Source organism: Ascaphus truei, chromosome 19, assembly GCF_040206685.1.
Source record: "Ascaphus truei isolate aAscTru1 chromosome 19, aAscTru1.hap1, whole genome shotgun sequence".
NCBI lineage: Eukaryota > Metazoa > Chordata > Amphibia > Anura > Ascaphidae > Ascaphus > Ascaphus truei.
In genome coordinates, this window is record NC_134501.1 from 10480868 (window position 1) to 10507758 (window position 26891).

A 26891-nucleotide genomic window follows, 5' to 3' on the forward strand; every position below is an offset into this window, starting at 1 on the left:
AACCAGACTCATTTTTACACAAGTAGCAAATATATTCAATTTTTATAGAGGAGAGAGGATTAAATATTTCTAAGGAGTCGAACTAAATAAGTTATAAAACTCTCTTTTTTGACAGTTATGTGGGATTGTACCTTTACTCTGTTGTTGTCAGAGCGGCTCATAGGACACTCCAGCAGTGAAACGGTTAACACAAAGCAAAAGTGAAATGCTTGCCCAAGAGCTCACACATTAGCCTGCATCTTACCTTTGCCCAGCACGGTGCCCGCCTTCAGGGTCCCGGGCACGGAGAAGGTGTATCTGTCCTCAGTGAAGCCGGGGTGGCATTGTACCCACTCTGCCAACCCTCCTGTGACCTGCCATAGAGGAACAGAGCCATGAGGGGACCCCACAAAGAGTATGTGTCACCCCCAACATCTCTAATCTAACACTGGCCCCATGTACACAGAGCACCAGCTCCCACATTACACCACTGACACTGACACACATTACAGTGAGTGTCACAGTTGTCCCCAGAGTACAAGGTGCAGCAGTGACAAGCAGCCCTAACTGTGCCTGTGTGTGCCCCAGGCCTGCCACATTCACCCCACTGTCACATGTCATATAGTGGGGAGCTGCAGAGGGGGAGAGAGAGGAGGGTCAGCAGGGGGGATTAGGCAGTTGTTGGGGGGGGGGGAGGGGGCAGGGTAGGAGAAGTTGTTGCGGGTGGAGACAGAGTAAAAAAAAATTGGGGGGGGGGGGAGAATCGGGACAGCTGTTGCACGGAGGGACAGGGGCAGTTGTTTGGAAGGGGCAGTACTGACCTGTAAGAGCAGACACAGGAGCCCCACATTCGGGGCACTAATCTTCTTCCCCATGGAGAACTCAGGGAAGTGCGAGGGGTCACTCAAGTGTCCTGCTCCGGGTCTGCCTGTCCCTCTCTCTGTGCCTGTCCCGGCTCGGCTTGTCCTCTCTCTGTCCCGGGTGTGACGGATACAGGTGAGGTACCTCCTGCAACTACCAAGAGTGGGCGGGGCTGCAGATCACTGCCAGGTAACTCTCTCACTGGGGGAGTGGGGCTGTCTCTCTCACTCACACGGGGGCAGTCTCTCTCACTCACAGGGGGGCAGCCTCTCTCACTGGGGGTGTGGGGCAGTCCCTCTCACTCACAGGGGGGCAGCCTGGCTGATTTTGGTGGACAGTCTCACTCATTAAAATGACAGTCTCACCCATTGGGGTACATTGTCACTCATTTTAAGGTACACACTTGGAGGGAAGTGTCACTCATTTATTGACAGTTGTACTCATTAAGGGGTAGTCTCATTTACTGGGGGTGGGGGAGACAATCTCACTTATTTGGGAGCAGTCTCACCCATTGGAGTGTGACTTCCAAGCTCCACTGACCCCAATTAGACAGATAGTTCTAATTTCAGTGAGTGGGACTCAGATTGGCTTTTATGGTGAGGGAGGGAATGGGGTATTCAGCCAGTTGACCTTTTACCAGATATGTGAGGGGGCTGTTTTTTTCAGGTGAGAGCTGCTGAGTACAGTGATATTTTACTGCCCCCATAGCCTGGATATTTAGGGTCACACGTCCCCTCACATGCTGTTTGCTTTCTCTGGACTTTGCTCCCGGGCCGAGCTTCACCAGAGAACCCTCCCTGCAGCCGAGAGCTCACACTCACTCCAAGCTGTGCACTGGAGCTCACACTCACTCCAAGCTGTGCACGGGAGTTCACACTCTCTCCAAGCTGTGCACGGGAACTCACACTCACTCCAATCTGTGCACGGGAGCTCACACTCCCTCCAAGCTGTACACGGGAGCACACACTCACCAAGCTGTGCACAGGAGTTCACGCTCACTCCAAGCTGTAGCCATGACCGCACACTCCAAGCTGTGCACTGGACCATACACTCACTCCGACCCGAGCTCACACTCACCAACCTGCCCACACCGACACTGGTGAGGGAGGAACATGATGGAGAACTGTGTTCTCTTTCCCTTCTCCCAATGTCAGTGGGTGGATGATAGAGTTGATCAGGAAGAAAGTACAGATGTACTACTTCTCATCCCCATATTTACCCTAAGTGCCGGGAAATAAACATGCTACTAATGACTGGTTAATGAATTCAAGATCACTGCGGTCATTACAACTGCAAACTACACCCTGGGGATGGAATATATTACAGAACGTATCATCTAATAAAAAAGGAGGCGAATCAGCACTACCAAGGGGAAGTCTGGAGTAAAGATAGGGGTGCCAGGGGCCCCTAAATCTCCTAAACGCTATAATACAGTCATAAATGTAAGCACTAACATTATATATATATATATATATATATATATATATATATATATATATATATCATCATCATCATCAAAGATATGTTTATTCAAAAAGAAATAAAGTAACTAAATATGACAACTTAAACACTGTGCAAAGTACAGAATAATGACAGAAAAACTGTATATAAGAAAATCTCTAAAAGAGCAAACTAGACTAAACTCAAGTATACACAGAAGGACTACAGGACAGGTAATAAACAAATGCAGAACAGGTGAGGTGGGGGAGAAGCTCAAAAATAAAAATGGTGTGGGAGCAAAAAGTAAATGAACGGGAGGCAACGTTTTGGGACAGAGCCCTTCTCCAGGCCTGAGGTTCTCTATAGCCACAGTACTTCTCTAAAGGTAAATCCATTGAAGCAACCCCCAAAGTACCCAATACTTGAGTTAGCCAAGTTTCAGCATATAACAAAGCCAAAATTACTTTATTGTATGAGATATGATGGGCCCAGACAGGCTGCTGACTCAAGGGCACCAACAGGTCAGGTTTTCAGGATATCCCTGCTTCAGTCTTCGATTGAGCCACCTGTGCTGAAGCAGGGATATCCTGAAAACCGGACCTGTTGGTGGCTATTGAGGACTGGAGTTGGCCACCCCTGGTGTATATAGAAGAGAGAGGAGAGGTAGCTGTGACAGTATCGGCAAATGAGGCACTCTCGGCAGTGGAGCTGACACTCTGCAAACAGATACTGTGAGCTCAGAGAGGAAATGCTTATGACTCATTGGCAGGGCAGCGTCACCGCCCGTCACAGGGAGATTTCACAACAGCCGAAACAACCTGAGGGGACAGGGACGGGCGAGGTGCTGCCCCCTAGTGGGGAGATGGCAAGCACAGGTCCTGCTGGGTCACCCAACCCTATCGGAGGTCAGCAGCAGTGAGATCCAGTGAATAAAGTCACCTATACACAAGCAGCGTTGGGATCTGTAGCTGCTGCCCCCCTCCCCGCCCCCCCCCCCCACGTGAGCAGGGACCCAGGACACGGCAATCATTATTATCGCTTATTTGTAAAGCGACAACATATTCCACAGCGTGGTACAACAGGGGAGCAATAAGAATCTGTTCCGCGGATAACGTGCAGGGTTCATACTCATTCTCTGCTCTCACAGCGCTGGAGGGGAACTCGCTGGCCACACAGGCACCAACGCCAGTCCTCAAGGGCCACCAACAGGCCAGGTTTAAGGTTATCCCTGCTTCAGCACAGGTTCCTCAATCGGAGGCTATCCTGAAACCTTGACTGGTTGGTGGGCATTGAGGACTGAAGGGGGCCACCCCTGACTTAGACTGTGAGCTTGGTGTTGAAACATTGACTTTCATGTGACAAGTCGTCTAAATTTAGCATAGGTTGAACTTGGACGCATGCCTTTGTTTTCCAACTTCATCTACTGTGTAACTATGTAACACGCAGAGTATATATATATATACTGAGTTAAGTTATGGTGAGTAAAAAAAGTGACAAAAACCCTCCACAGCAAAGCAAATAAGCACTGTGTGCTCATTTGCATGTCATTTCCCAGAATCCCTTGCTGCAGTGGAAGTGCTGTGTGCTGGGTAATAATGGTGAAAGGCGGGGTTGCAGACCTGCCTAAGACATGCAGATGAGCATACAGTTGTATTTACATTTATATATATATATATATATATATATATATATATATATATATATATATACGTGTCACAGCAGTAAAACTCGTGACAATAATATAAAATAATGGGAATAAGAGCTTCAGATATAAAAATATCAATAGGAAAAGGAGTCCCTGCCCCGAAGAGCTTACAATCTAAGTGGCAAGTGGGGAAAGCTTCCAGACAATTGTTATCCTTTATTTATACAGTGCCAACATATTCCCCAGCGTCGTACAATGGGGGGAACAGAATGATATAAATGACAAACAGAATGACAGAGACAAGGTAACGAGAGCCCTGATCTTGAGAGCTTACAATCTAAAGGAATTTTTTTTACTGTAAGCTCAGGATCAGGGGCTAGAACTTGTGCTGTCCACTGTCAGTACTATCAGAACCTCGTAGAACTGAGAATGCCATCGTGTCACAGAAATGTCCCTGTCCTATTATATCACGATAATTTCACACCTCTCCCCAGAATGGTTGCATGTTTTGAGTCCTCTGCCTGCTCACAGGGGGGGGAGGGCAAACTCCCCTGAATCCGACCCTAAAACCAGTCAGGCGAGAATCCCACATATCCCATATAACACAAACAAGCTCAGAGGAGGAACCCCCCACACCTAAATTCCTGGCCCCAAACCCTCCTCATGTTACACTTCAAAGAAACCAGGTTAATTTCCCACATCTCATCCCCACACGTCCCTTCATAGGCTAGGACTATAGAGTTGTCTAAAAGCTGTGTTTAAAACAGTATGCATTGGCTTGAGGATTTGCTTGTGTAATACGAGCTTGAGACAAAAGGTGGCACTGTGTGCTCATTTGCATGTCATTTCCCAGAATCCCTTGCTGCAGTGGAAACGCTGTGTGCTATATATATATCAGTTCAGTTGGAACCAGCTGCCATAGAAAGGATTCAATCAGCCTTAAAACCATTTGATTTATTTGTATCTTGTAAAAAATATGAACATGTACATTCCTTTAGCAACACAAATTTCAAGCTTACCAGCAACTTATTACTTTACAAGCACCTTAAGGGCACAGTCAGCACTACAAGATTTAAAATCCAGGTTGAAAGCCCCACCCCCAATTTGTTTACATTTTTATACTTATCCAATTTTTAAAGCAATTAGCTCCATTTAACCCAGGGTGCTCAATGCCAGTACTCACCCCCCCCCCCACATAAGTAGCAAACTTGACCTGTTTTTTTTGGGGGGGGGAGACTTGACTGGAGTTGAGCACCCTTTGTCCATGGGACCATTGCCCGTCTTGCTGGGTTTTCGCGCACGCCTCTTGGTCTCTGCAGGTTGATGGCTTTTAAATGACCCGCGAGTTAAGATGGTTTGTGGGCCCGCTTGGGATGCCACGACCTTCACATTGACTACATGTGACGAGGTCGTACACTGCGCCTATACTGAACTTGCATCAAAAGCCTTGTGGTGTTCCCCTCAGTGAGCAGTGATGCCTTTACTTAACCATTTAAACCTGGAACCTATGAATATTTATAGCTTACCAGCAAGTTATGTTACAACATTCCGGATCTAAATTAAAGTCGTCTTCTGTTTTTTTCCCACATGGCCCGGCGGCTCCTTAAAACCCAAACACCGCTCAGTAAGACAGGAAACCCTCTTTAAAATAAAAAGAAAGGCACCTTTAATAAAACTCATCCCGCTGGTGGGACCGCAACACGGAAGAATAGAAATCCTTCCGTCATCTCCCGTCACAAACGGAAATCTTGTCATCGGATGTGGCCACCAGGACAGCCTGGAAAATAAGGGCTTTCTGCAGCGCGAGGTCGGCCTGTCACGACTTCAGCAGTTCATATGAAAATAGTGCGTGGAGCCCGCGTCCTACTCCTCGTCGCCGCCGCCGCACATATCCGCCAGTTTGGTGAAGCGAGGGCCCCAGTCATTCAGGGCGCTGTAGTCCTGATCTCGGTCGGAGCTGGAGGAGTTCAGAGAGCTGAGGGATGCGGCCTCGGACCCGCTGCCTTCGTAATTGAAGACGAGGAGGGAGTCTTACGGGGGTGCCGTCGGGTCGTTGTCAGCGGCGTTCAAGTTCTAAATACAGGGCGAGCAAATAAAGCCATTTAATTAATCGGTTCATTTCACCAGGTGACTAGTTGCAGCCGGGCTGCCCAAGTTCAGTCCTGAAGAGCAACCGTCCGGTTTAAAACAAAAAACGATCGACTTAAACAAGCTAACCATCACAAAGTCAAAACACGCTTAACCAGGGGTGGGCAACTCCAGTCTCAAGGGCCACCAACAGGTCAGGTTTTCAGGATATCCCTGCTTCAGCACAGGTGGCTCACTGAGCCACTGATTGAGCCACCTGTGCGGAAGCAGGAAGTTAAAGGTATGTGTGGTCCAGAAAACTGGTCCTGCTGTTCCTTTTGTAGACTGAATTAGGGTCCCTTAGTTACACGGATATATATATATATATATATATACATATATATATATATATATATATATATATATATATATGAGATACAATTAAAATATTTGCAAACCTAGTATACACTATAACACGAGGGCTTTAACAATACTCAGCCAGAATGCTCACTGCCCCTATTATCAGCATCCATCCCTGCAGGTGTCACTTCACATACGCAGAAGTATAAGCTGATGCACTAAATTCATTTTCATAGCTACAGTCTCTAGCCTCTCTGTAGAAGCCGGCACACTGGTCTGGTTTAAGACTGTACTCTGTCTATTAGGATCACAGCACAGGGCGATTCTTTCTTTACAGCGTTTTTTTAAATAATAATTCCATGGGCCCCGTATCCTGGAGATTGTGGGATCGCTGGGTTTCCTTTTCTTCAAAAGGTTTCGTTGCGATCATTAGTTTAGGTATGATCCCAGGCAGGACCACGGTACTGATTAGTTTAGGTATGATCCCAGGCAGGACCACGGTACTGATTAGTTTAGGTATGATCCCAGGCAGGACCACGGTACTGATTAGTTTAGGTATGATCCCAGGCAGGACCACGGTACTGATTAGTTTAGGTATGATCCCAGGCAGGACCACGGTACTGATTAGTTTAGGTATGATCCCAGGCAGGACCACGGTACTGATTAGTTTAGGTATGATCCCAGACAGGACCACGGTTCTGATTAGTTTAGGTATGATCCCAGACAGGACCACGGTACTGATTAGTTTAGGTATGATCCCAGACAGGACCACGGTACTGATTAGTTTAGGTATGATCCCAGACAGGACCACGGTACTGATTAGTTTAGGTATGATCCCAGACAGGACCACAGTACTGATTAGTTTAGGTATGATCCCAGGCAGGACCACGGTACTGATTAGTTTAGGAATGATCCCAGGCAGGACCACGGTACTGATTAGTTTAGGAATGATCCCAGGCAGGACCACGGTACTGATTAGTTTAGGTATGATCCCAGGCAGGACCACGGTACTGATTAGTTTAGGTATGATCCCAGGCAGGACCACGGTACTGATTAGTTTAGGTATGATCCCAGGCAGGACCACGGTACTGATTAGTTTAGGTATGATCCCAGGCAGGACCACGGTACTGATTAGTTTAGGTATGATCCCAGGCAGGACCACGGTACTGATTAGTTTAGGTATGATCCCAGGCAGGACCACGGTACTGATTAGTTTAGGTATGATCCCAGGCAGGACCACGGTACTGATTAGTTTAGGTATGATCCCAGAAAGGACCACGGTACTGATTAGTTTAGGTATGATCCCAGGCAGGACCACGGTACTGATTAGTTTAGGTATGATCCCAGGCAGGACCACGGTACTGATTAGTTTAGGTATGATCCCAGGCAGGACCACGGTACTGATTATATTCAGACCGTTAGGTTATAGGTAGAGAAGGGGGGCTCAACTCCAGTCCTCAAGACCCCCCCAAACAGGGCAGTTTTCAGGATATCCCAGCTTCAGCACAGGTGGGTCAAGACTGAACCACCTGTGTTGAAGCAGGGACTGATTAAACTACCCTGTGCTGAAGCAGGGATATCCTGAAAACTTGACCTGTTGGTGGCCCCTGAGGACTGGAGTTGAGGACCCCTAAGATAGAGACATTGTTTGGCGGGCTGGAACATCATCTTTGTTTTAAGGCTTTACTCACCTCGTCAATGAAATTCCCAATTTCATCGGGGTTGGCGGGACGCGGCCGGTATTGGGGAGCCGGGACGAGTGTCGGAATGACATCGTTCCGTATCACGTCCGGACGGGCATCAAGGCCGCGGTGAAGCTGGCTCAGGTCAAAATCCTTGAGAGAAAAAGACCGTATTATACTCTACTCGTGAAATAACGCGCTTGTAGCTGCGCCAAACGGTTCATCCACATTATTTCGTACCTGGTCCTCTTCACCACCCCCCTCTTCATCATAACAATGCAAATTGTCCCGAGTCTCATCCACTGGCAGCAGTAAATCCTCCTTCACCACCCTCTTCCTCCTCACCAACAGCAAGAGTAACAGCAGCAGTACTACAGCGAGAAAGGAGGAGTACAGAAGCATCAGCAGAACACTAGAACAAATACTCAACTATAGCACTGTACCCTTTAACAATACGATATATCAAATATATAAATACTGCTCACAAACAACCCAATGAACCGTGAACAGTCAAACATTAGTATTATACAACTAATTGCAAATGGAGAGTATTTATTTGCTATAAAAGGTCCTGCAGCCGTGAGTCCTCTGGGATTATCCAAGTCCCATATACTGTCTTTGCAATAGAGCCCTCCTTGGCGTGGTACTCGTCACTCTTGCACAATGCAGTTCATGAAAAAATAGAAAGTGTAGAGAACAATATGAGATATATTTCTATTATAAGGACAAGAAACACCTCTGTGCAGGTCACTTAGGGCATATAATTAGTGCACCCAATCTATTTAACTGGTGACTGGCAGTGATTAGGAAACGCATCACTACCAACATATGAACCTATACAGACTGAGCGAATCCCAATGGGTAGTTAACCCTGAATGTGATGTCATCAGGACGGGACGGACAGCGCCAACTAGCAAGCTGCACCAGGAGATTCCCTGCACGTGGGCTTCCAAACAGGGAGACGGAGCAGACTGCGCTCACAGCCAAAGCGTGGATATTGTGGTTATCGGCAGTTCCGGGAGAGCACACCCCAAAGGGCCCCGCATCAAGGCTTAAAAGGTTGAAAGGCGTTGAAGTAAAAGGAATAATTTGTGAGTTTTATTCCATGCGTTTGTTTGTATGTACATTATTAAATCACAGTATATAGCAGTTCTGTGCGATGTTTTCATTGTTTTCCTTACATATCACTGCTGGGAGATTTATATTTGCTGAGCAGTTTCAACAACATCTTTCAGCTGCAGTTTTATAAGTGTTTTTCTGTCTTGTACCATCCACAGTGTATATTTTAAGTACTGTTGGATAAAGGGTTAACTACCCATAGGGAATCACTCAATGTGTATAGGTTCATATGTTGGTAGTGATGCGTTTCCTAATCACTGCCAGTCACCAGTTAAATAGATTGGGTGCACTAATTATATGCCCTAAGTGACCTGCACAGAGGTGTTTCTTGTCCTTATAATAGTAGTATTCCTCATATTGTTCTCTACACTTTCTATTTTTTCATGAACCGCATTGTGCAAGAGTGACGAGTACCACGCCAAGGAGGGCTCTATTTTGCAAAGACAGAAGCATCAGTGTTAATGTTCAGCAGAGAGGCGGCAGCGAGCCATACATCAAACAAACGTTCTGTCCATCAGCATAGAGAATTCCTTGTCCATATCGCTGCTTTGCAAGTTGTTATGAGATACACATGTGGCAGTTGGGATGCAACACGTGAAGCCATCTTTATCCTTTACTTACTCAACAGTGCCAGGATACCCCCGAGTATTCCCAGGATGGCTGGGACACCCATAACTCCAGCATAAGCAGCCTTGTGCTCGCAGTCCTTGCTGTCACCCTCACAGCGACACACAGTGGCCTTCAGTTCCATGACATTGACCAGCCCCATGTTGTCTTTCATGCTGATGGGGACGTTGTACGTCCCAATTTCCATCTCCCTTAGTGGTTTGATCTCAAACTCTATGGAAAATACACAAAGCAGGCGGGAAGCATTAGGAGCGGGGTTTGAAGGAATGCTACAGATCAATGCCTTTCTTTACGGACTGATTGTGTCTGAACAAAGGGGAGGTACAGGCATACCCCGCTTTAAGTACACTCACTTTAAGTACACTCGCGAGTAAGTACATATTGCCCAATAGGCAAACGGCAGCTCACGCATGCGCCTGTCAGCACGTCCTGAACAGCAATACCGGCTCCCTACCTGTACCGAAGCTGTGCGCAAGCGGGGAGACTATAGAGCCCGTTACACATGCGTTATTTACATCAGTTATGCATGTATGTATTATTTCAATGTACAAATGCTTCAGCGCAGACACTTGGAGCCATTTATGAAACCGTGGTCTTCTGCCGTACGAACCTTTCAGCCCTTTTAAATCAGTGGACTAAAAGGTGCCTCCCAGCGCTGGAAGGGGTCGTATGATAGAAAACTGCTCGTAAATATGGGCCTAAACATTTCACATGCAAGTTATATGTAGAACTCCCCCCAGCCCCCTCTATAGATTATTGGGTATTTCATTCTTGCAGCAGAACTGTTGCTCAAACCCAGGCTAGATTCCCACTTGAACTAGAAATCGTGTTCTAGTGCTATTAATAAGTGAAAGTGCAGAATAGGCGTACACGTGGTATCGGTATAATAAGACTGACCGGTGTTTGAGCTCCTAATAAGTAAACGGTTGAAATGCGTTATAAGCATATCGCTAGATTTATAACAATGCCGCAGCACGCACAACGCAAAACACTCGTCATCACCAGCTCTCTGTATCCGCCAACTTACTGTCTCCAATTACTTGAGCCGTCCAGTTTTCATGGGATTCACGCAGGAGTTCTGCGGTAAATGGGCCGGTGTTCGGGGGAAGATCCCTGTCAACGATATTAAGTGACTGAGGGATTGTGTCCTTTTGGCAGAATGACAAGTCTTGAGGATCCAAAAATGGGGAATTATCATTTACATCAAGAAGGTGAATAAGGAGGGTCCCGGTCCCTGTGGCAAGTGGAGAACCTGCAAGCAAAATATCATTATATCGGGGGAGGCATCAGACACCAGGGGCAGAACAGACCAAAACATGGCAGGGGCCAGAGGCGAGTTGTATATCCCTATTATACAATGTAATGTTCTGCTTGCATAGCGCATTAACATCCTTTCTAGGTCTCTCCTCTAAGCCCTTGGCTAAGACCAAGAAGGCCCCGGGGGCTGCTGGTAAAGGTGCCATGATGGTAACTGGAACCCAGTCTAGTTGGCATATTTATTGTAGTATTTAGCTGCAGTGCTTTACAATGATTAAATCCTTACCATTGTCCACAGCCAAGATAATCGCTTTGTAAGTGCTGTTCTGCACAAACTGTGACTCCCGATCCAAGTTGCCTTTTCCAGTGATGATCCCATTGTCCTTGTCCACAGAGAGCCACCCAGCCGGGTCAAACCCGATGCTGTAACTGCAGAGAACAGAAGTTCAGTTACAGGAACAGGTCACTGAATCCACAGTGCTCAATGCTTTATAAGGCCGTGCTTACAGTCCTGGCTACCGCGATGGCGGCGTGACGTCATGCGTTGCAGCAGCGATTTTTGCTTATAGTGTTGAGACAGGTGTCGAGGGCATGGCCGTGAGCGGTTACTATAGGTGTACGCGATGGATTAAAAAGACCTGTTTTCACGCAAAATTGCGTTGCTGTCGCCAAAGCCAGGACTATAAGTGCGGCCCAATGGAGGTGCAAGAACACTGATAACATAGTAACTCAGTCATTAAACAAGTAGACAAGCATCTCAAGACAATTAACATATACAGGAAAATACATTTAGTGCATTTCCTTCGATATTAGGTTATTTATTTTCAGTCATTTTTTGTGACAAAAATAATATTAATTTGTGAATCAATCTCCCATTATGTTTGCCATATCGTAGATTAAAATTACATTTGAAAAAGTTTGCCCCTTTTATGCTTTGGAGGGGGGATAGGTCCATAACAATGTAAGACTCCCCCATGAGACCATCACAGAATCTCGAGTTAAACAGTAAAAGAGGACGCCAAGGAATGGCGAGGTTCCGAAATTAGGAAAGGCTATTCCTGTACAGTGCAACAGCGAAGAAAGTGTCGCGATTACTGGGAAAGGAAGTTAGAATGAATAGAAAACATAAGAAATATGGTCATTGCAACGCAAGTCTCTGGGTACCAACCCCAGAACAAGCATCCATTTTTTTCCCTCTTAACTCTGTGCTGTTAATTGACCAACTGGAACAAGCTGATTGATTGGGGAGGGGGAGGGTCATGTGACTGTTTTAGCTGTATAAAACAAACACCTCTCCTGCAATATGCAGGAACTGCAATTGGCATTAGATAGTGAGGCATTCAAAGTGAGCTTTTTAAGTGATAAATATAGTTAGACAATAGTTTGACTAGAGGTGACTGGGGACTGCTTCTTTCTGCATCTTTCTGCAAACTTTTTTACTCACGACAACAAACGGTAAGATATTCAGATCACACTATGATCCTATTCTTGTTAACCTGCATATTTTAAGCCCCCACAACTTCTTTCACTGCAGCCTCTCCCAAAACTGACTGCACAAAACACTGAAACCCTGAATTGACTCTAGCATTGCAATGCAGCAAAACACTTCACAAGGAACAGGCTCACCCCTGCTGGTTAGTCTGCACACACACTCACTTTGCTCACAACAGCTCCTTGCAGCACTGCCTACCTCTGGCAAAATGAACCTGCTCTGTATCTTAATATTTTTCTTTCTCCTGGCCTCATGGAGATGTTACTCTCTCTATACACTACAAACTCCTCCATCCTTACCCACAGCCAACATCACCATACACCCTGGACTACTCAAAAGCCTTGCACTATCTACTGAATGTTGGTGGAGAACTCTAAAAACCAGCACACCAACCACTGCTCACTCAAATGGCAAACACCACAAATTTACAACGTCCAAACAACTACCCAAATTCCTACTCGTACTGTTACTCTCCTTAGCAGGTGATATTGAACCTAACCCAGGCCCTCCCATTTCAGCTCTGTCCCATGCCCCTGAGAATTCCACCTTTAAATTCCAAAAAGGCCTATCTGTCGCCCATATAAATATCCGAAGCCTGCTGCCCAAACTGGACGAACTAAGGGCATGGTGCCTTATGCATAAACCCAAAGCCATCGTTCTTACAGAAACATGGCTATCCCCTAAAACCCCTGATGCAAATATCGCCATTCAGGGATACTCCATTTTTAGGAGAGATAGGTCAAAGAGAGGAGGAGGGGTGTTATTTTATATTGCAGACACCTTACAATTTACACTGTTAAATTGCCCACCAAACCCATCCTCTTTTGAAATTCTAGTTGGCAAAATCTGCCTCCCCTTTTCTGAGCCCATCTTGCTCACTGGCATCTACCGCCCCTCTAAAGCCCCTCTACAATCCCTGACTGATATCACCCAATTTCTTGGCTCCATTTCCTCTCTGAATGAGAAGAGTGAGCTGCTAGTTCTTGGGGATTTCAACTTCAACTGGCTTGACCCTAAAAACCACAAAATCCAGATACAACTCAAGTCACTTAATCTATCGCAACTCATTTCCCAACCCACACGGACAAATCTGAAATCGCATAACCATTCCTTGCTAGACTGGATTCTCTCCTCAAACCCCAGCAGAATCCAATCCTCTGGCATCCTTCCTGATATTTTCAGTGACCATGCAATAGTGTACTGTGTAAGGAAAATTAAACCGCCCCATTCAAGCCCTAAAGTTCTCCTCACTAGAACATTTAAAAACTTTAACCCACAACAGTTTCTGGCTGATCTTACCAACTGCCCATGGCACAGAATCGATTTAATTCCCGACCCAGATTCTGCGCTCGACTATTTCCAATATGAGTTCTTAAAACTCTGCGATACCCATGCTCCACTACGCAAAATAAGGGTACGGGGGGCCCACCTTCCATGGGTTACACCTGACCTTATAGCACTCTACCAGTTCAGGGATGCCTTGTGGAAAAGCTACAAAGTTACTGGCACTACCAAAGATCTCAATCACTACAGATGCATGCGGAACATGTGCACAAGGCAAACAAGACATGCAAAAGCACAATATTACTCTGACAATCTCCACCAGAATACATCAAACCCAGCTAACTTCTGGAAGGTTATCAACCATATATTCCAGCCTCCTAACCATCAACAACCAAGTAACATCACTAAGGGGGATATTACTCTGACAAACCCCACTGACATCGCAAATGCATTCAATGATTACTTTGTGGGGTGTGCCACTAACTTATTAGCGAAACGCAGCCCAAACCACAAACCTGAATCTCATCCTGGGAGTACCCCTATAGTCCCACCCCCTCCCAACACTGCCCACAATTTTCAATTTGGCCCAGTATCTGAAGAGGAGATTATACAAGCGCTCTTCAAACTAAAACTAAGCAGCCAATGTGGACCCGACTTAATACAATCTAGGTTCCTACGACTTGGTGCCCCAGCCATTGCCAAACCAATTGCTTCCATAGTCAACTCTATCCTGTCTGCAGGCCATATCCCTAAGACCTGGAAAACTGCCAGAGTTGTCCCAATCTTCAAAAGTGGGGACAAAAACACTGTCTCAAACTACAGGCCAATCTCACTTCTCCCAATTCTATCCAAAGTCATGGAAAAATGTGTCCACTCCCAATTAAGCGATTTCTACACCAAGACAAATTTCCCTAGCCAATTCCAATCTGGCTTTCGTCCCAAACACTCCACCGTAACTACCCTGCTAAAAGTTTGCAATGAAATCCAGTGTGGAATGGAACGGGGACAACTCACTGGTGCAGTATTCCTAGATTTTGCAAAGGCTTTTGACACAGTTGATCATGCTATCCTGCTTAACAAACTCCAGAGCTCTGGAATAGGGCAGCACGCTTTAAACTGGTTTCAGTCCTACCTATCAGGAAGATCCCAACATGTGTCCATCTCAGGCTCTAACTCCAACCCCCTGGATATCACCTGTGGTGTCCCGCAAGGCTCTGTTCTGGGCCCCCTACTCTTCTCAGTGTTCATTAATGATCTTCCCACAGCTTGTAAGGAAGCCTCAATACACATGTATGCAGATGATACAATCCTATATGCCCACAGCCATAGCCTCTCTGACCTTCAACATATACTTCAGTCTGACTTTTTGAGACTCGAAAATTGGATTTCCCAAAACAAACTGTTTTTAAACACTGACAAGACTGTAACAATGGTATTTGGGACCAAGACTAAATTTGTAAAGCTTCCAGTGACGGAGCTCCTGATTAGAACCAACGCTAACACCACCCTAACACCTGTCACTACTTTTAAATACCTGGGCTTATGGTTTGACTCCCACTTAACATTCGGGATGCACATTGATACCCTGACAACCAAGACCTATGCCAAACTAGGGGTACTTTACAGGAACAAATCCTCCCTAAGTCTCCTGGTCAGAAAGCATATCACACAGCAGATGCTAATGCCAATTATTGACTATGGAGACATAGTATATGGCTCGGCACCTCAAACCCACCTTAGCAAACTTGACACCCTCTACAATTCAATTTGTCGTTTTGTTCTCCAATGCAACTACAACACACATCACTGCGAAATGCTCAAAGAACTAGATTGGTCAACACTAGAGTCTAGGCGCAAAGTTCACCTCTCCTGTCTTGCCTTTAAATTCTTCATGGGCAAGCTACCCAGCTACCTGAACAAGCTCCTCACCCCTACCACTTGCAGCACCTATCACCTGAGATCAGACTTCAAAAGACTGTTCATGATCCCAAGGCTCAACAAAGTATCCGGACGTTCCTCCTTCTCCTACCGTGCACCCCAAAACTGGAACAATCTACCAGAGACCCTCACATCCACCACCAGTTTAAGTTCTTTCAAATCTAAGGCTGTCTCACATTTTAACCTGGTCTGTAACTGTTTCATACGCTCATAATATATATTTTCTATAACTGTGCATGCAATGTCTTGTATATAATGTATACCCTGTTCATTTATGTAACTGTACTTGTAACCATGTATTATTTGTTTTACTCTGTGCCCAGGACATACTTGAAAACGAGAGGTAACTCTCAATGTATTACTTCCTGGTAAAATATTTTATAAATAAATAAATAAATAAATAACTCACAGTATCGTCTGATTCTGCGCCTTATCCGGATCCTGTGCCGTGTAAGAGGCAACTTCCTGCCCATTGGGAAGATCCTCGGAGATATCTACTGTTTTTGTTGGTGGTTGGAACACTGGGGCCTCATTCACATCCAGAACAGTCACCGTGATTGTGGCAGTGGAGGTCGGCAGTGGCATTGAAAAGTTGTCTTTGTTTGTGACAGCGACATGGAGAATATACTCCTTCTTTACCTCAAAATCCAAGGGCTGAAACAGGAAGGAGAGGTTTATATAAACACAAGAGAAATCAGAGTTTGATTGGAACATATCACTGTAAAATCAGTGAACAGGAAGAGACACCAAGAGAAATTCATTTAGAGGCCAACGGTCACGGACCCCATCATATGGTTTTCCAGTCGAAGCTCCATAGCCTGTTGTGTTCTTTGCTGAAATGCACAACGGGGCAATGTGCAAATACATAGGGTGTGATTCTTCATGCATAGGTACTGGTTAGCACACCCACCCGATACTCAATGGGAGTTAATGCAAGATCAGGTGCGCACACCCGCGAATGAATGGATCTGCCCCATAAGAGTATTAGATGTCTCAATGTAACAGGGTATCACATGGGGGTTATACATAGACACAGAAAATTTGATGTCAGATAACAACCAGTTGTCCCCCCTACTCAGACCATTTTTTTTTTAATTTAAAGATTGAAAGGAACTCAGGGACTCTCCTTGCAGGGTGACAGTGACACAGAAATAATCTATGGCCATTGAGTGTCCTACCCACCACAGTGTGACAAAGGCAGAAGGAGCTTATGATTTAGAGTTTGCCCCTCTAATTATGGGGTGACACAGGCACCTATTGAGTGTCTCTCTGTCGTGTATCTGTGACCCTCAGGGTAATATATTATCATTTGCGATAGTTCCCCTGATCTGTACTATTTGCAGTTTAATATTAAAGACCCGCAAAGTGCTGAGGTCTTCTCCTGTTGGAAGACGCTTACTGAACCCGGCTTACCTTGATTGTTTTCAAGAGACCAATGTTGTTGTTAACGGTTGTGACACCAAAAAGGTTTGCCTCATTTCCCTTTACAATATTGTAGACCGCATGCCAAGCATTTGTATTGGCAACATCAGCATCTGTGACAGTCAGGCGCGCGACCTCAATATCCGCCTCATTCTCAGGGACATTAACGGTGTACTGGAAATAAGACAAACATGAGACGACATGAGACTTTCCAAAAGGCTCCAATCTGGATATTATCCCCAAGACCAAACGGAGCATCTCTGGCATCTCCGCTTGTGGTAAGTTAAGGAATTTAGCCTGAAACACTGCAGTTATATCAGTTTTACCTTCAACAAAGCCGTTGATATCTGTACAGTTAGTGTTTGGGATGTCATGTAGTTATTTAAAAGGCAGCTTTTCACAGTGTTATTTTATATTTCTACAAAGGAAAACCCAACACCCGGAGAAATCTAAATGCACCTTACAGAGATACAGCGTTACAGAGATACAGCGTTACAGAGATACAGCGATACAGCGATACAGAGATACAGCGTTACAGAGATACAGAGATACAGAGATACAGAGATACAGCGATACAGAGATACGGAGTTACAGAGATAAAGAGACACAGCGTTACAGAGATACAGCGTTACAGAGATACAGCGTTACAGAGATACAGCGTTACAGCGATACAGAGATACAGCATTACAGAGATACGGAGTTACAGAGATACAGAGATACGGAGTTACAGAGATACAGCGTTACAGAGATACAGCGTTACAGAGATACAGAGATACAGCGTTACAGAGATACAGCGTTACAGAGATACAGCGTTACAGAGATACAGAGATACAGAGATACAGCGTTACAGAGATACAGCGTTACAGAGATACAGAGATACAGCGTTACAGTGATACAGAGTTACAGTGTTATAGAGATACAGCGTTACAGAGATACAGCGTTACAGAGATACAGCGTTACAGAGAGAGAGATACAGCGTTACAGAGATAGAGATACGGCGTTACAGAGATACAGCGTTACAGAGATACAGCGTTACAGAGATACAGCGTTACAGAGATACAGAGATACAGCGTTACAGAGATACGGCGTTACAGAGATACGGCGTTACAGAGATACAGTGTTACAGAGATACAGCGTTACAGAGATACAGCGTTACAGAGATACAGCGTTACAGAGATAGAGATACAGCGTTACAGAGATACAGCGTTACAGAGCTAGAGATACAGCGTTACAGAGCTAGAGATACAGCGTTACAGAGCTAGAGATACAGCGTTACAGAGCTAGAGATACAGCGATACAGCGTTACAGAGATACAGCGTTACAGAGATACAGAGATACAGCGTTACAGAGCTAGAGATACAGCGTTACAGAGCTAGAGATACAGCGTTACAGAGCTAGAGATACAGCGTTACAGAGCTAGAGATACAGCGTTACAGAGCTAGAGATACAGCGATACAGAGATAAAGAGACACAGCGTTACAGAGATACAGCGTTACAGAGATACAGCGTTACAGAGATACAGCGTTACAGCGATACAGAGATACAGCATTACAGAGATACGGAGTTACAGAGATACAGCGTTACAGAGATACAGCGTTACAGAGATACAGCGTTACAGAGATACGGAGTTACAGAGATTCAGCGTTACAGAGATACAGCGTTACAGAGATACAGCGTTACAGAGATACAGAGATACAGCGGTACAGAGATACAGCGTTACAGAGATACAGAGATACAGAGATACAGCGTTACAGAGATACAGCGTTACAGAGATACAGAGATACAGCGTTACAGTGATACAGAGTTACAGTGTTATAGAGATACAGCGTTACAGAGATACAGCGTTACAGAGATACAGCGTTACAGAGAGAGAGATACAGCGTTACAGAGATAGAGATACGGCGTTACAGAGATACAGCGTTACAGAGATACAGCGTAACAGAGATACAGCGTTACAGAGATACAGCGTTACAGAGATACAGAGATACAGCGTTACAGAGATACGGCGTTACAGAGATACGGCGTTACAGAGATACAGTGTTACAGAGATACAGCGTTACAGAGATACAGCGTTACAGAGATACAGCGTTACAGAGATAGAGATACAGCGTTACAGAGATACAGCGTTACAGAGCTAGAGATACAGCGTTACAGAGCTAGAGATACAGCGTTACAGAGCTAGAGATACAGCGTTACAGAGCTAGAGATACAGCGATACAGCGTTACAGAGATACAGCGTTACAGAGATACAGAGATACAGCGTTACAGAGCTAGAGATACAGCGTTACAGAGCTAGAGATACAGCGTTACAGAGCTAGAGATACAGCGATACAGCATTACAGAGATACAGCGATACAGCGATACAGAGATACAGCGTTACAGAGATACAGCGTTACAGAGATACAGCGATACAGAGATACAGCGTTACAGAGATACAGCGTTACAGAGATACAGAGATACAGAGATACGGCGTTACAGAGATACGGAGATACAGAGATACAGTGATACGGCGGTACAGAGATACAGCGTTACAGAGATACAAAGATACAGAGATACAGCGTTACAGAGATACAGCGTTACAGAGATACAGCGTAACAGAGATACAGCGTTACAGAGATACAGCGTTACAGAGATACAGAGATACGGCGTTACAGAGATACAGCGTTACAGCGATACAGCGTTACAGAGATACAGCGTTACAGAGATACAGCGTTACAGAGATACAGCGTTACAGAGATACAGCGTTACAGAGATACAACGTTACAGAGATACAGAGATACGGCGTTACAGAGATACAGCGTTACAGAGATACAGCGTTACAGAGATACAGCGTTACAGAGATACAGCGTTACAGAGATACAGCGTTACAGAGATACAGCGTTACAGAGATACAGCGTTACAGAGATACAGCGTTGGAGTAGATGAGGTTGAAAAAAGACATGTGTCCATCAAGATCAACCTATGCTACATTTAGACGACAGATACTTTATCCTATATCCGTACTTACAGCATATTAATCCAACAAAAAAACAAAAACCCCAGTGAAATATCAACTAATGATATCTCATAAAGGGAAAAATAAATTAGTTCCTGACTAAATAATGGCAAATCAGATTACTCCCATATTTACTTATTAGGTATATCCCTGTATACCTTTCCTTTTTAAAAAGATGTCCAACCTTTTTTTTGAAGATAACCCTCACATCGTCTCATTTTTCTAAAGACGTTTAAGCAATCCCTCCAGCCAATTAGGCGAGGGAAGCCCATGACCAGGGGGCAAGCCCCCTCCCCCCTCACCTCGCTAGGATCTCTGGGCCGCCGTCGCGGCCCCCCTGGGGGGGGGGGGGCAGGCCTAGGTTATTACAAAAGAGGCAGCCGGGAGCCGAATCTTCCATTCTGCTCCCGGTCTGCTGCAAAGTTGTCCTCTCCTCTCCTCCAGGGTAAGTTTTTAGTCTCCCTTTGGGCCCGATCGCAGCATCCCCCCCTCCGCCTCCGCTATGGCTGTAATTGGGTTTCGAGGCGACCGGGGAGTGCTGCCACGGGGGATCCCCCTACTGCGTGGCTCTCCCTCCCTCAGCCTCCGTGGCTGGCCCGCTCGACAGGCGGGGAGGGGGGGGGCCTCCGGCGAAGGGGGGGATCCTACTGCCGGACCAGGGGATAGCTAGTGGGGATCCCCCTTACCGCGTGGCTCTCCCTCCATCAGCCTCTGTAGCTGGCCCGCTCGACGGGCGGGGAGGGGGGGCCTCCGGGGAACAGGGGATCCTCTTGCGGTACTGGTTTAATTATTTAATTGTATGGGGATCCCCTTGCCACGTGGCTCTCCCTCCATCAGCCTCTGTGGCCGGCCCGCTCGGCGGGCGGAGAGGGGGGGCCACCGGGGAACGGGGGGGATCCCCTTGCCGGTACCAGGGAATAGCCAGTGGGGATTCCCTTGCCACGTGGCTCTCCCTCCATCAGCCTCTGCAGCTGGCCTGCTCGGCGGGCTGGGGAGGGGGGGGGGCGCCAGAGGGAGGGCGAGGAGAGGCACAACAACCCCCCCACGGTTTTTTACCACGACGGTCCCCCCCCCCCCCCAGGGTTGGAGCACAGGACACCCAGTGACCGTGGGGGGGGGGGGGGGTCTGCTAACCGTCATGGGGTTCTTGGTGGCAGGCTCGGGGTTCCATAATTGCCATTAACACCGTTATTGCCCGTTATCAATGCATATTTCTTTCAACATTGGATAAAGTTATATATCAATGCTAGAATGGCCGTGGGTATCGCTGCATACCGCATTCGTAGTGATAACGGGCTGTATGTGGGGAATAAAGTGTATACACCTCAGTGTGGTTATAATGCGTTGTATTCGGGGTATAAGGCATACGAGCTGCATTCTTGGTACAATTGGCTGTAATTGGGTTACATGGCGTATATTGTATTTGGATTATAGGGGGTGTATATATCCTGCATTCGAAGTTACAATGGGCTGTAATATGGTTACATGGTGTATATAGTGTGTATACTGCACTCGTAGCTACGTTCTGTACGAATAGGTGTGTATAGGTGCTGCATTCAACGTTACAATGTGCTGTAATTGGGTTACATGGCGTATATAGAGTATATACTGCATTCAAGGTTACGTGCTGCATTTGGATTATAAGGTGTATATATGCCGCATTCAGTGTTATAATGTGCTTTACGTGGGTTACATGGCGTACATAGTGTATATACCGCATTCAGGGTTACGTGCTGTATGTGGATTATAAAGTGTATATATGCTGCATTCAGTGTTATAATGTGCTTTAAGTGGGTTACATGGCGGATATAGTGTATATACTGCATTCAGGGTTACGTGCTGTATGTGGATTATAAGGTGTATATATGCTGCATTCAGTGTTATAATGTGCTTTAAGTGGGTTACATGGCGGATATAGTGTATATACTGCATTCAGGGTTACGTGCTGTATGTGGATTATAAAGTGTATATATGCTGCATTCAGTGTTATAATGTGCGGTAATTGGGTTACAGGGGTATATACGGTACCGCAGTCGTGGATTATATGGTAGATAGATACTGCATTAGAGGTTACGTGCGGGTATATACTGCGTTCGTGGTTACGTGCTGTATTTGGACTATATGGTGTTTAGAGACTGCATTCGTGGTTATCGTCGGTTTCAAAGGATACGGTGTAGACACTGCAATCATGGTTACGTGCTGGGTTCTGAATATAGGGTTTATAGACCACATGCATGGTTACATGACGGGTTTGGATTATATGGTGTATATACTGCATGCGTGGCTACGGGCCGTTGCATGGAGCATAGGGTGTGTGTATATACTGCCTTTGGGGGTCATGTGCTGTATTGGTCCAGCGTTACATGCTACATCCAGGACGACGTGGGGTATACGGTGCGTTATGCTGCAGGCAGAGGTATAACGCGTGTAGGGGTTAATCTCACTTCCTGTTCAGCGCAGGCCCTGGTAGGGCATGGGTAATCCCACTTCCTATTCAGCACTTGGCTCCCACTATCGTATGGGTAATCCCATTTCCTGCTTAACACACGGCCCTGCTATTGTATGGGTAACCCCACTTCCTGTTCAGCACATGGCCCTGCTATGGATGGGTAACCCCCACTTCCTGTTCAGCACAGGGCCGCATGCCCCTGGTTTGGTGTGGGTAATCCCACTTCCTGTTCAGCGCATGGCCAGGGATGGTGCGGGTAATCCCACTCCCTGACTGGGCATGATCAGGAAAATATGCTGGTATAGCAAATATGCATGCGGGAAGGGGGTAAAGGGGCGGTTGCGAATAGCAGGCCTAACGCCCTTCTTCGGTTAGCAGGAGGTTCCATGTATCGATGATAACATATCAATTCATGTTTCTTTCAGTCAGTTTCGGTACCTCGTGCAAGTAGCAATTCAGTTTTCATCCGGATCGGATCCGCCTCCGTCGACCCTCGATACTTCCCATACTCACAGGAAAACCCAGTAGACGGAACACATATTTAAATCACTCAAATTGAAATCACACTCCCACGACACTTAGCGCATCAATCAGAATGTCCTTTGTAGACAAAATCATACAACTGCAGGCTGACGTGCGAAGCAAGGAAGAAGGCTGGTTCCAGAGGCAGCTGGTGATGCTCATGCACGGAGCGGGTGATGGCCAAGGCCATGCGAGTGGACAAGGTCATATGAGCGGACAAGGTCAGGCTGGCGGGCAGGATTTGTGGAGCGCACAAGGTCGACAGGGTCCCGCATGCGAGGACGCGTGGCCCTCATCAAGTGATGAGGGCGCCCCCAGCCAGGTGGTGCGCCATGCGGCAGGACAAGGAAACTGAAGGGACACACCGCAATGGCAGGGCATAAGTCCGCAAGCAGGGCGGCGACCCAGGTCATCGGTGCCAGGGGGCATGTCAACACGGAGGTTTAAAAGACCATCGCCGGTCGCGGATAAGCCAGCAGGCAGGTGTCCCCATTCTCTCATTTCAGGCATCAGGGAGCCGGCGTCCGGCACAGGGTCGGCTCAGCAGCAGGCGGCTGAGGAGCGGGCACCATCACCATACAGGGTGGATGATGGGGCGTCGACAGCACACGGTCACAATGGGAGGCTCGATAACAGAGACCGGGGGGAGGAAGCAGCCAGCGCGGTTCCCGATAGGCGGCCGGCAACGCCACCCGGGTCAACCCTCAGCCTGGCGAAAAAGCGGTCAAAAAAAAAGGTAAACGGCCAGCAAAAACTGACAAAGGGGTAGCCAGCGGGAGTCCCCCGCACAAGAGACTAGCGGTTTGCGCTCCCCCTCAAGTGATAGTGGGCGAATCTCCCCGGTGTACTGGTGCGCAGCTCATGGAGGCAGCGTTGTTGGGCATAAGGCAAGCGCTATCCCCGCTAGTGGCGCACCTTGACACAGGGCCAGGGGCGTCGACGAGCGCAGGGGGTCACATTGGGGTGACGACACCCGCACTGGCAGAGTCACCAGCAGTAGTGACACCAGCGATAAGCGCAGCGCCAGTTCTAGCAACGCTAATCGCATCAGCAGCGGCGATAGCTCCAGCTATTGCGACAGTCGTAGCGCCAGCATTAGGGGCGGCGCTAGCGGTAGTGACACCTATAGTTCCAGCAGCGGCAATGGCCGCGGTTCCCCCGCAAGTGGTTAACAACACACCTCTAGGGGCCGGTGGGCAGGCCGGGCAAGTGGAATCACCATCCTCCACGCTCCCCTTCCTCAGGCGGCACCCGCCTCAGAGGAGCTAGCCAAGGATAAGAGGATGCCCGATGCGGCATATAAGGTCTCCTATACATCCAGACCTAGCTCAGTGGGCTTGCACTTGCTGAAAGAGGTGAAGGACAAGATATGGGCCGGGGAATACGTAGATATATTATCTCTGCTACCAGGCTACAGGGAGGCGTTGGCCGCGTCCTCAAAGACGGGGGAAGCGAAGAAGGTGGATGTGGAAAAGAGGCTTTTCCCACACACCTTTCGCAATTGGTCTAAGGCATTTGTTATCCTGGCTGGAGTATTTGGGGAGAAGGATCCCCAGGCGTGCGCCTCGCTCTTTACGTATAACGACATGATCGAGGAAGCACACCACACTTACGGGGGAACGGGTTGGTGGACATATGACCAGTGCTTTAGGCAATCAATGAAGGCCCAAGAGGAAGTGATACCATGGAACGTCAAGGACGTCAACCTTTATCTGCAGTTTGTGTCTGGGGGCGGGGCAGATTCCTTTCGAGGGAGCGGCACCGGAGGTAGGGGGGCATGGCGGAATAATGTACCAGGGAGTCGCCAATCGCCGCACACCAACTCGGGCGTCTGTTGGCTGTTTAACCAGTCCAACTGCACGTTCGATAACTGCCGTTTCCAACACATCTGCTCCTTTTGCGGCGGCCGCCACGCCCAGGCAAAGTGTTTTAAGAAGGGCGGTCGCAGGGGAAGGGGCGCAGGGCGGAAGTTTGGACGCGAGGGCAGTGACACCAATAATCGTCGCCAATTTGGTACCATGGCTAGTAAGGTATCCCAATAGGGAAGAAGCCCTGCTACTCTTAGCTGGGTTTAAGGAGGGGTTTAGGATCCCTTTTGAATATCAAGCGGGATCTGAGTTTAGTCGGAACTTGAAATCGGTCAGGACACACGGTGACGTAGCTAGGGAGAAGGTCTGGAAGGAAATCGAACTGGAAAGGATGGCTGGCCCCTTCGAGTCCCCTTCCTTGCCTAATCTCAGGATTTCCCCATTGGGAGTGGTCCCCAAAAAAGAGGCCGGGGAGTATAGGTTGATACAACACCCATCCTACCCCGAGGGGTCGTCGGTAAACGACGGCATTGACCGGGAGTTGTGTTCGGTGTCTTACGCGAACTTCGATCAAGCCGCAGCGCTGGTAAAAGGATGGGAGTAGGGGCTCTAATGTCAAAAGCTGACATCAAATCGGCCTTCAGACTCTTGCCAGTCCACCCCGAGTGCTTCCATTTGCTAGGCTGCATGCTCGAAGGTCAGTACTACATAGACTTATGCTTACCAATGGGATGTGCCCTTTCTTGTTTTTATTTCGAGACATTTAGCACCTTCCTAGAATGGGTGGCCCGGAAGAGGGTGCAGGCAGCAGGGGTCATGCACTACTTGGACGACTTCCTTTTTGTTGGCCCCAGGGGTTCGGACTTATGCGCTAGGTGGCTGTTTGAATTTTCAGCCCTGGCGCGCGAGTTCGGCGTTCCTTTGGCCGACAAGAAGACGGTGCGTCCAACAACCACTCTTACCTTTTTGGGCATAGAAATTGACTCTGAGACGATGGAGTACAGGCTCCCTCTGGAGAAGCTGGTCGCCCTAAGCAGGCTTCTCCGCGAATTCATAGCTCTCAAGAAAACATCTTTGAGGCACTTCCAGGCGCTGCTAGGCCACTTAGTATTTGCTGCGCACGTAATGCCGGCTGGAGGGTTTTCGCCAGGCGCCTCTCCGCAGCAACGGTTGGGGTGAGACGACCCAACCACTTCATCCGCATCACCGCCGAAATCCGAAAGGACTTGACGGTGTGGCTGCGTTTTTTAAAGGATTATAACGGCAGAACCTTGTAGCGAGGTCCCCCATCCAACAACACAGAATTGCAGTTGTTTACAGACGCCTCAGGGTCAGTCGGTTTTGGGGCCTACTTCGATGGGGCATGGTGCGCGGAGCGGTGGCCTCCCCACTGGCGGGGGACGCCGCTCATTAAGAACTTGGTGTTCTTGGAACTATTTCCCTTGCTCGTCGCAGTGCGCCTGTGGGGTCACTTATTCGCGAATAAGCAAGTCATTTTTTGGACAGACAACATGGGTGTAGTGGAAGCCGTGAACAATTTCGGCTCACGCTCCCCGCCGGTGCTGTCCCTTCTGCGCAGTTTCGTACTGACATGCTTGCAATTGAACATAGCGTTCAAGGCTCGACATGTCCCGGGGGTGGCGAATAACATTGCTGATGCCTTATCCCGGTTACAAATGGAGCTGTTTCGGAGACTGGCCCCCGAGGCGGACCTAATCGGCAGTCCATGCCCTGCAGACCTTTGGGCGCTGGCGACGACCCAGTAACCTCGTTGGTACGATCATCGCTGGCTCCGGGTACATGGCGGGCCTATTCGGCAGCGTGGCGCGATTATCAAAGTCTGGCAGGGGAATTGGGTCTCGACGTATTGGGAGTCGGGACCTTGCTATCATTTGTCCTAAACTTAAGGGCAAGGGGTTTAGCGGGAGGATCCATAGGGGAAAA

General features: G+C 47.5%; 2 protein-coding genes across 2 annotated transcripts in view; both read right to left on the reverse strand.

Moving 5' to 3' along the window:
- LOC142469831 (cadherin-1-like) overlaps positions 1–1870 on the reverse strand; it is a 43631-nt gene extending 41761 nt beyond the window's left edge. The window contains exons 1-3 of the mRNA XM_075576505.1: positions 1812–1870; positions 801–993; positions 245–353 (exon numbers count right to left, since the gene is read on the reverse strand). Coding sequence (XP_075432620.1) covers positions 245–353; positions 801–993; positions 1812–1855 — 346 coding nt within the window. The 5' untranslated portion in view covers positions 1856–1870. The remainder of the gene's footprint in view (positions 1–244; positions 354–800; positions 994–1811) is intronic.
- Positions 1871–4864: 2994 nt separating this feature from the next.
- The window catches only part of LOC142469832 (cadherin-1-like), a 44337-nt gene continuing 22310 nt past the window's right edge, over positions 4865–26891 (reverse strand). The window contains exons 9-16 of the mRNA XM_075576506.1: positions 17165–17347; positions 16161–16405; positions 11324–11466; positions 10808–11032; positions 9775–9993; positions 8275–8405; positions 8044–8187; positions 4865–5998 (exon numbers count right to left, since the gene is read on the reverse strand). Of these exons, the coding sequence (XP_075432621.1) occupies positions 5957–5998; positions 8044–8187; positions 8275–8405; positions 9775–9993; positions 10808–11032; positions 11324–11466; positions 16161–16405; positions 17165–17347 (1332 nt within the window). The 3' untranslated portion in view covers positions 4865–5956. The remainder of the gene's footprint in view (positions 5999–8043; positions 8188–8274; positions 8406–9774; positions 9994–10807; positions 11033–11323; positions 11467–16160; positions 16406–17164; positions 17348–26891) is intronic.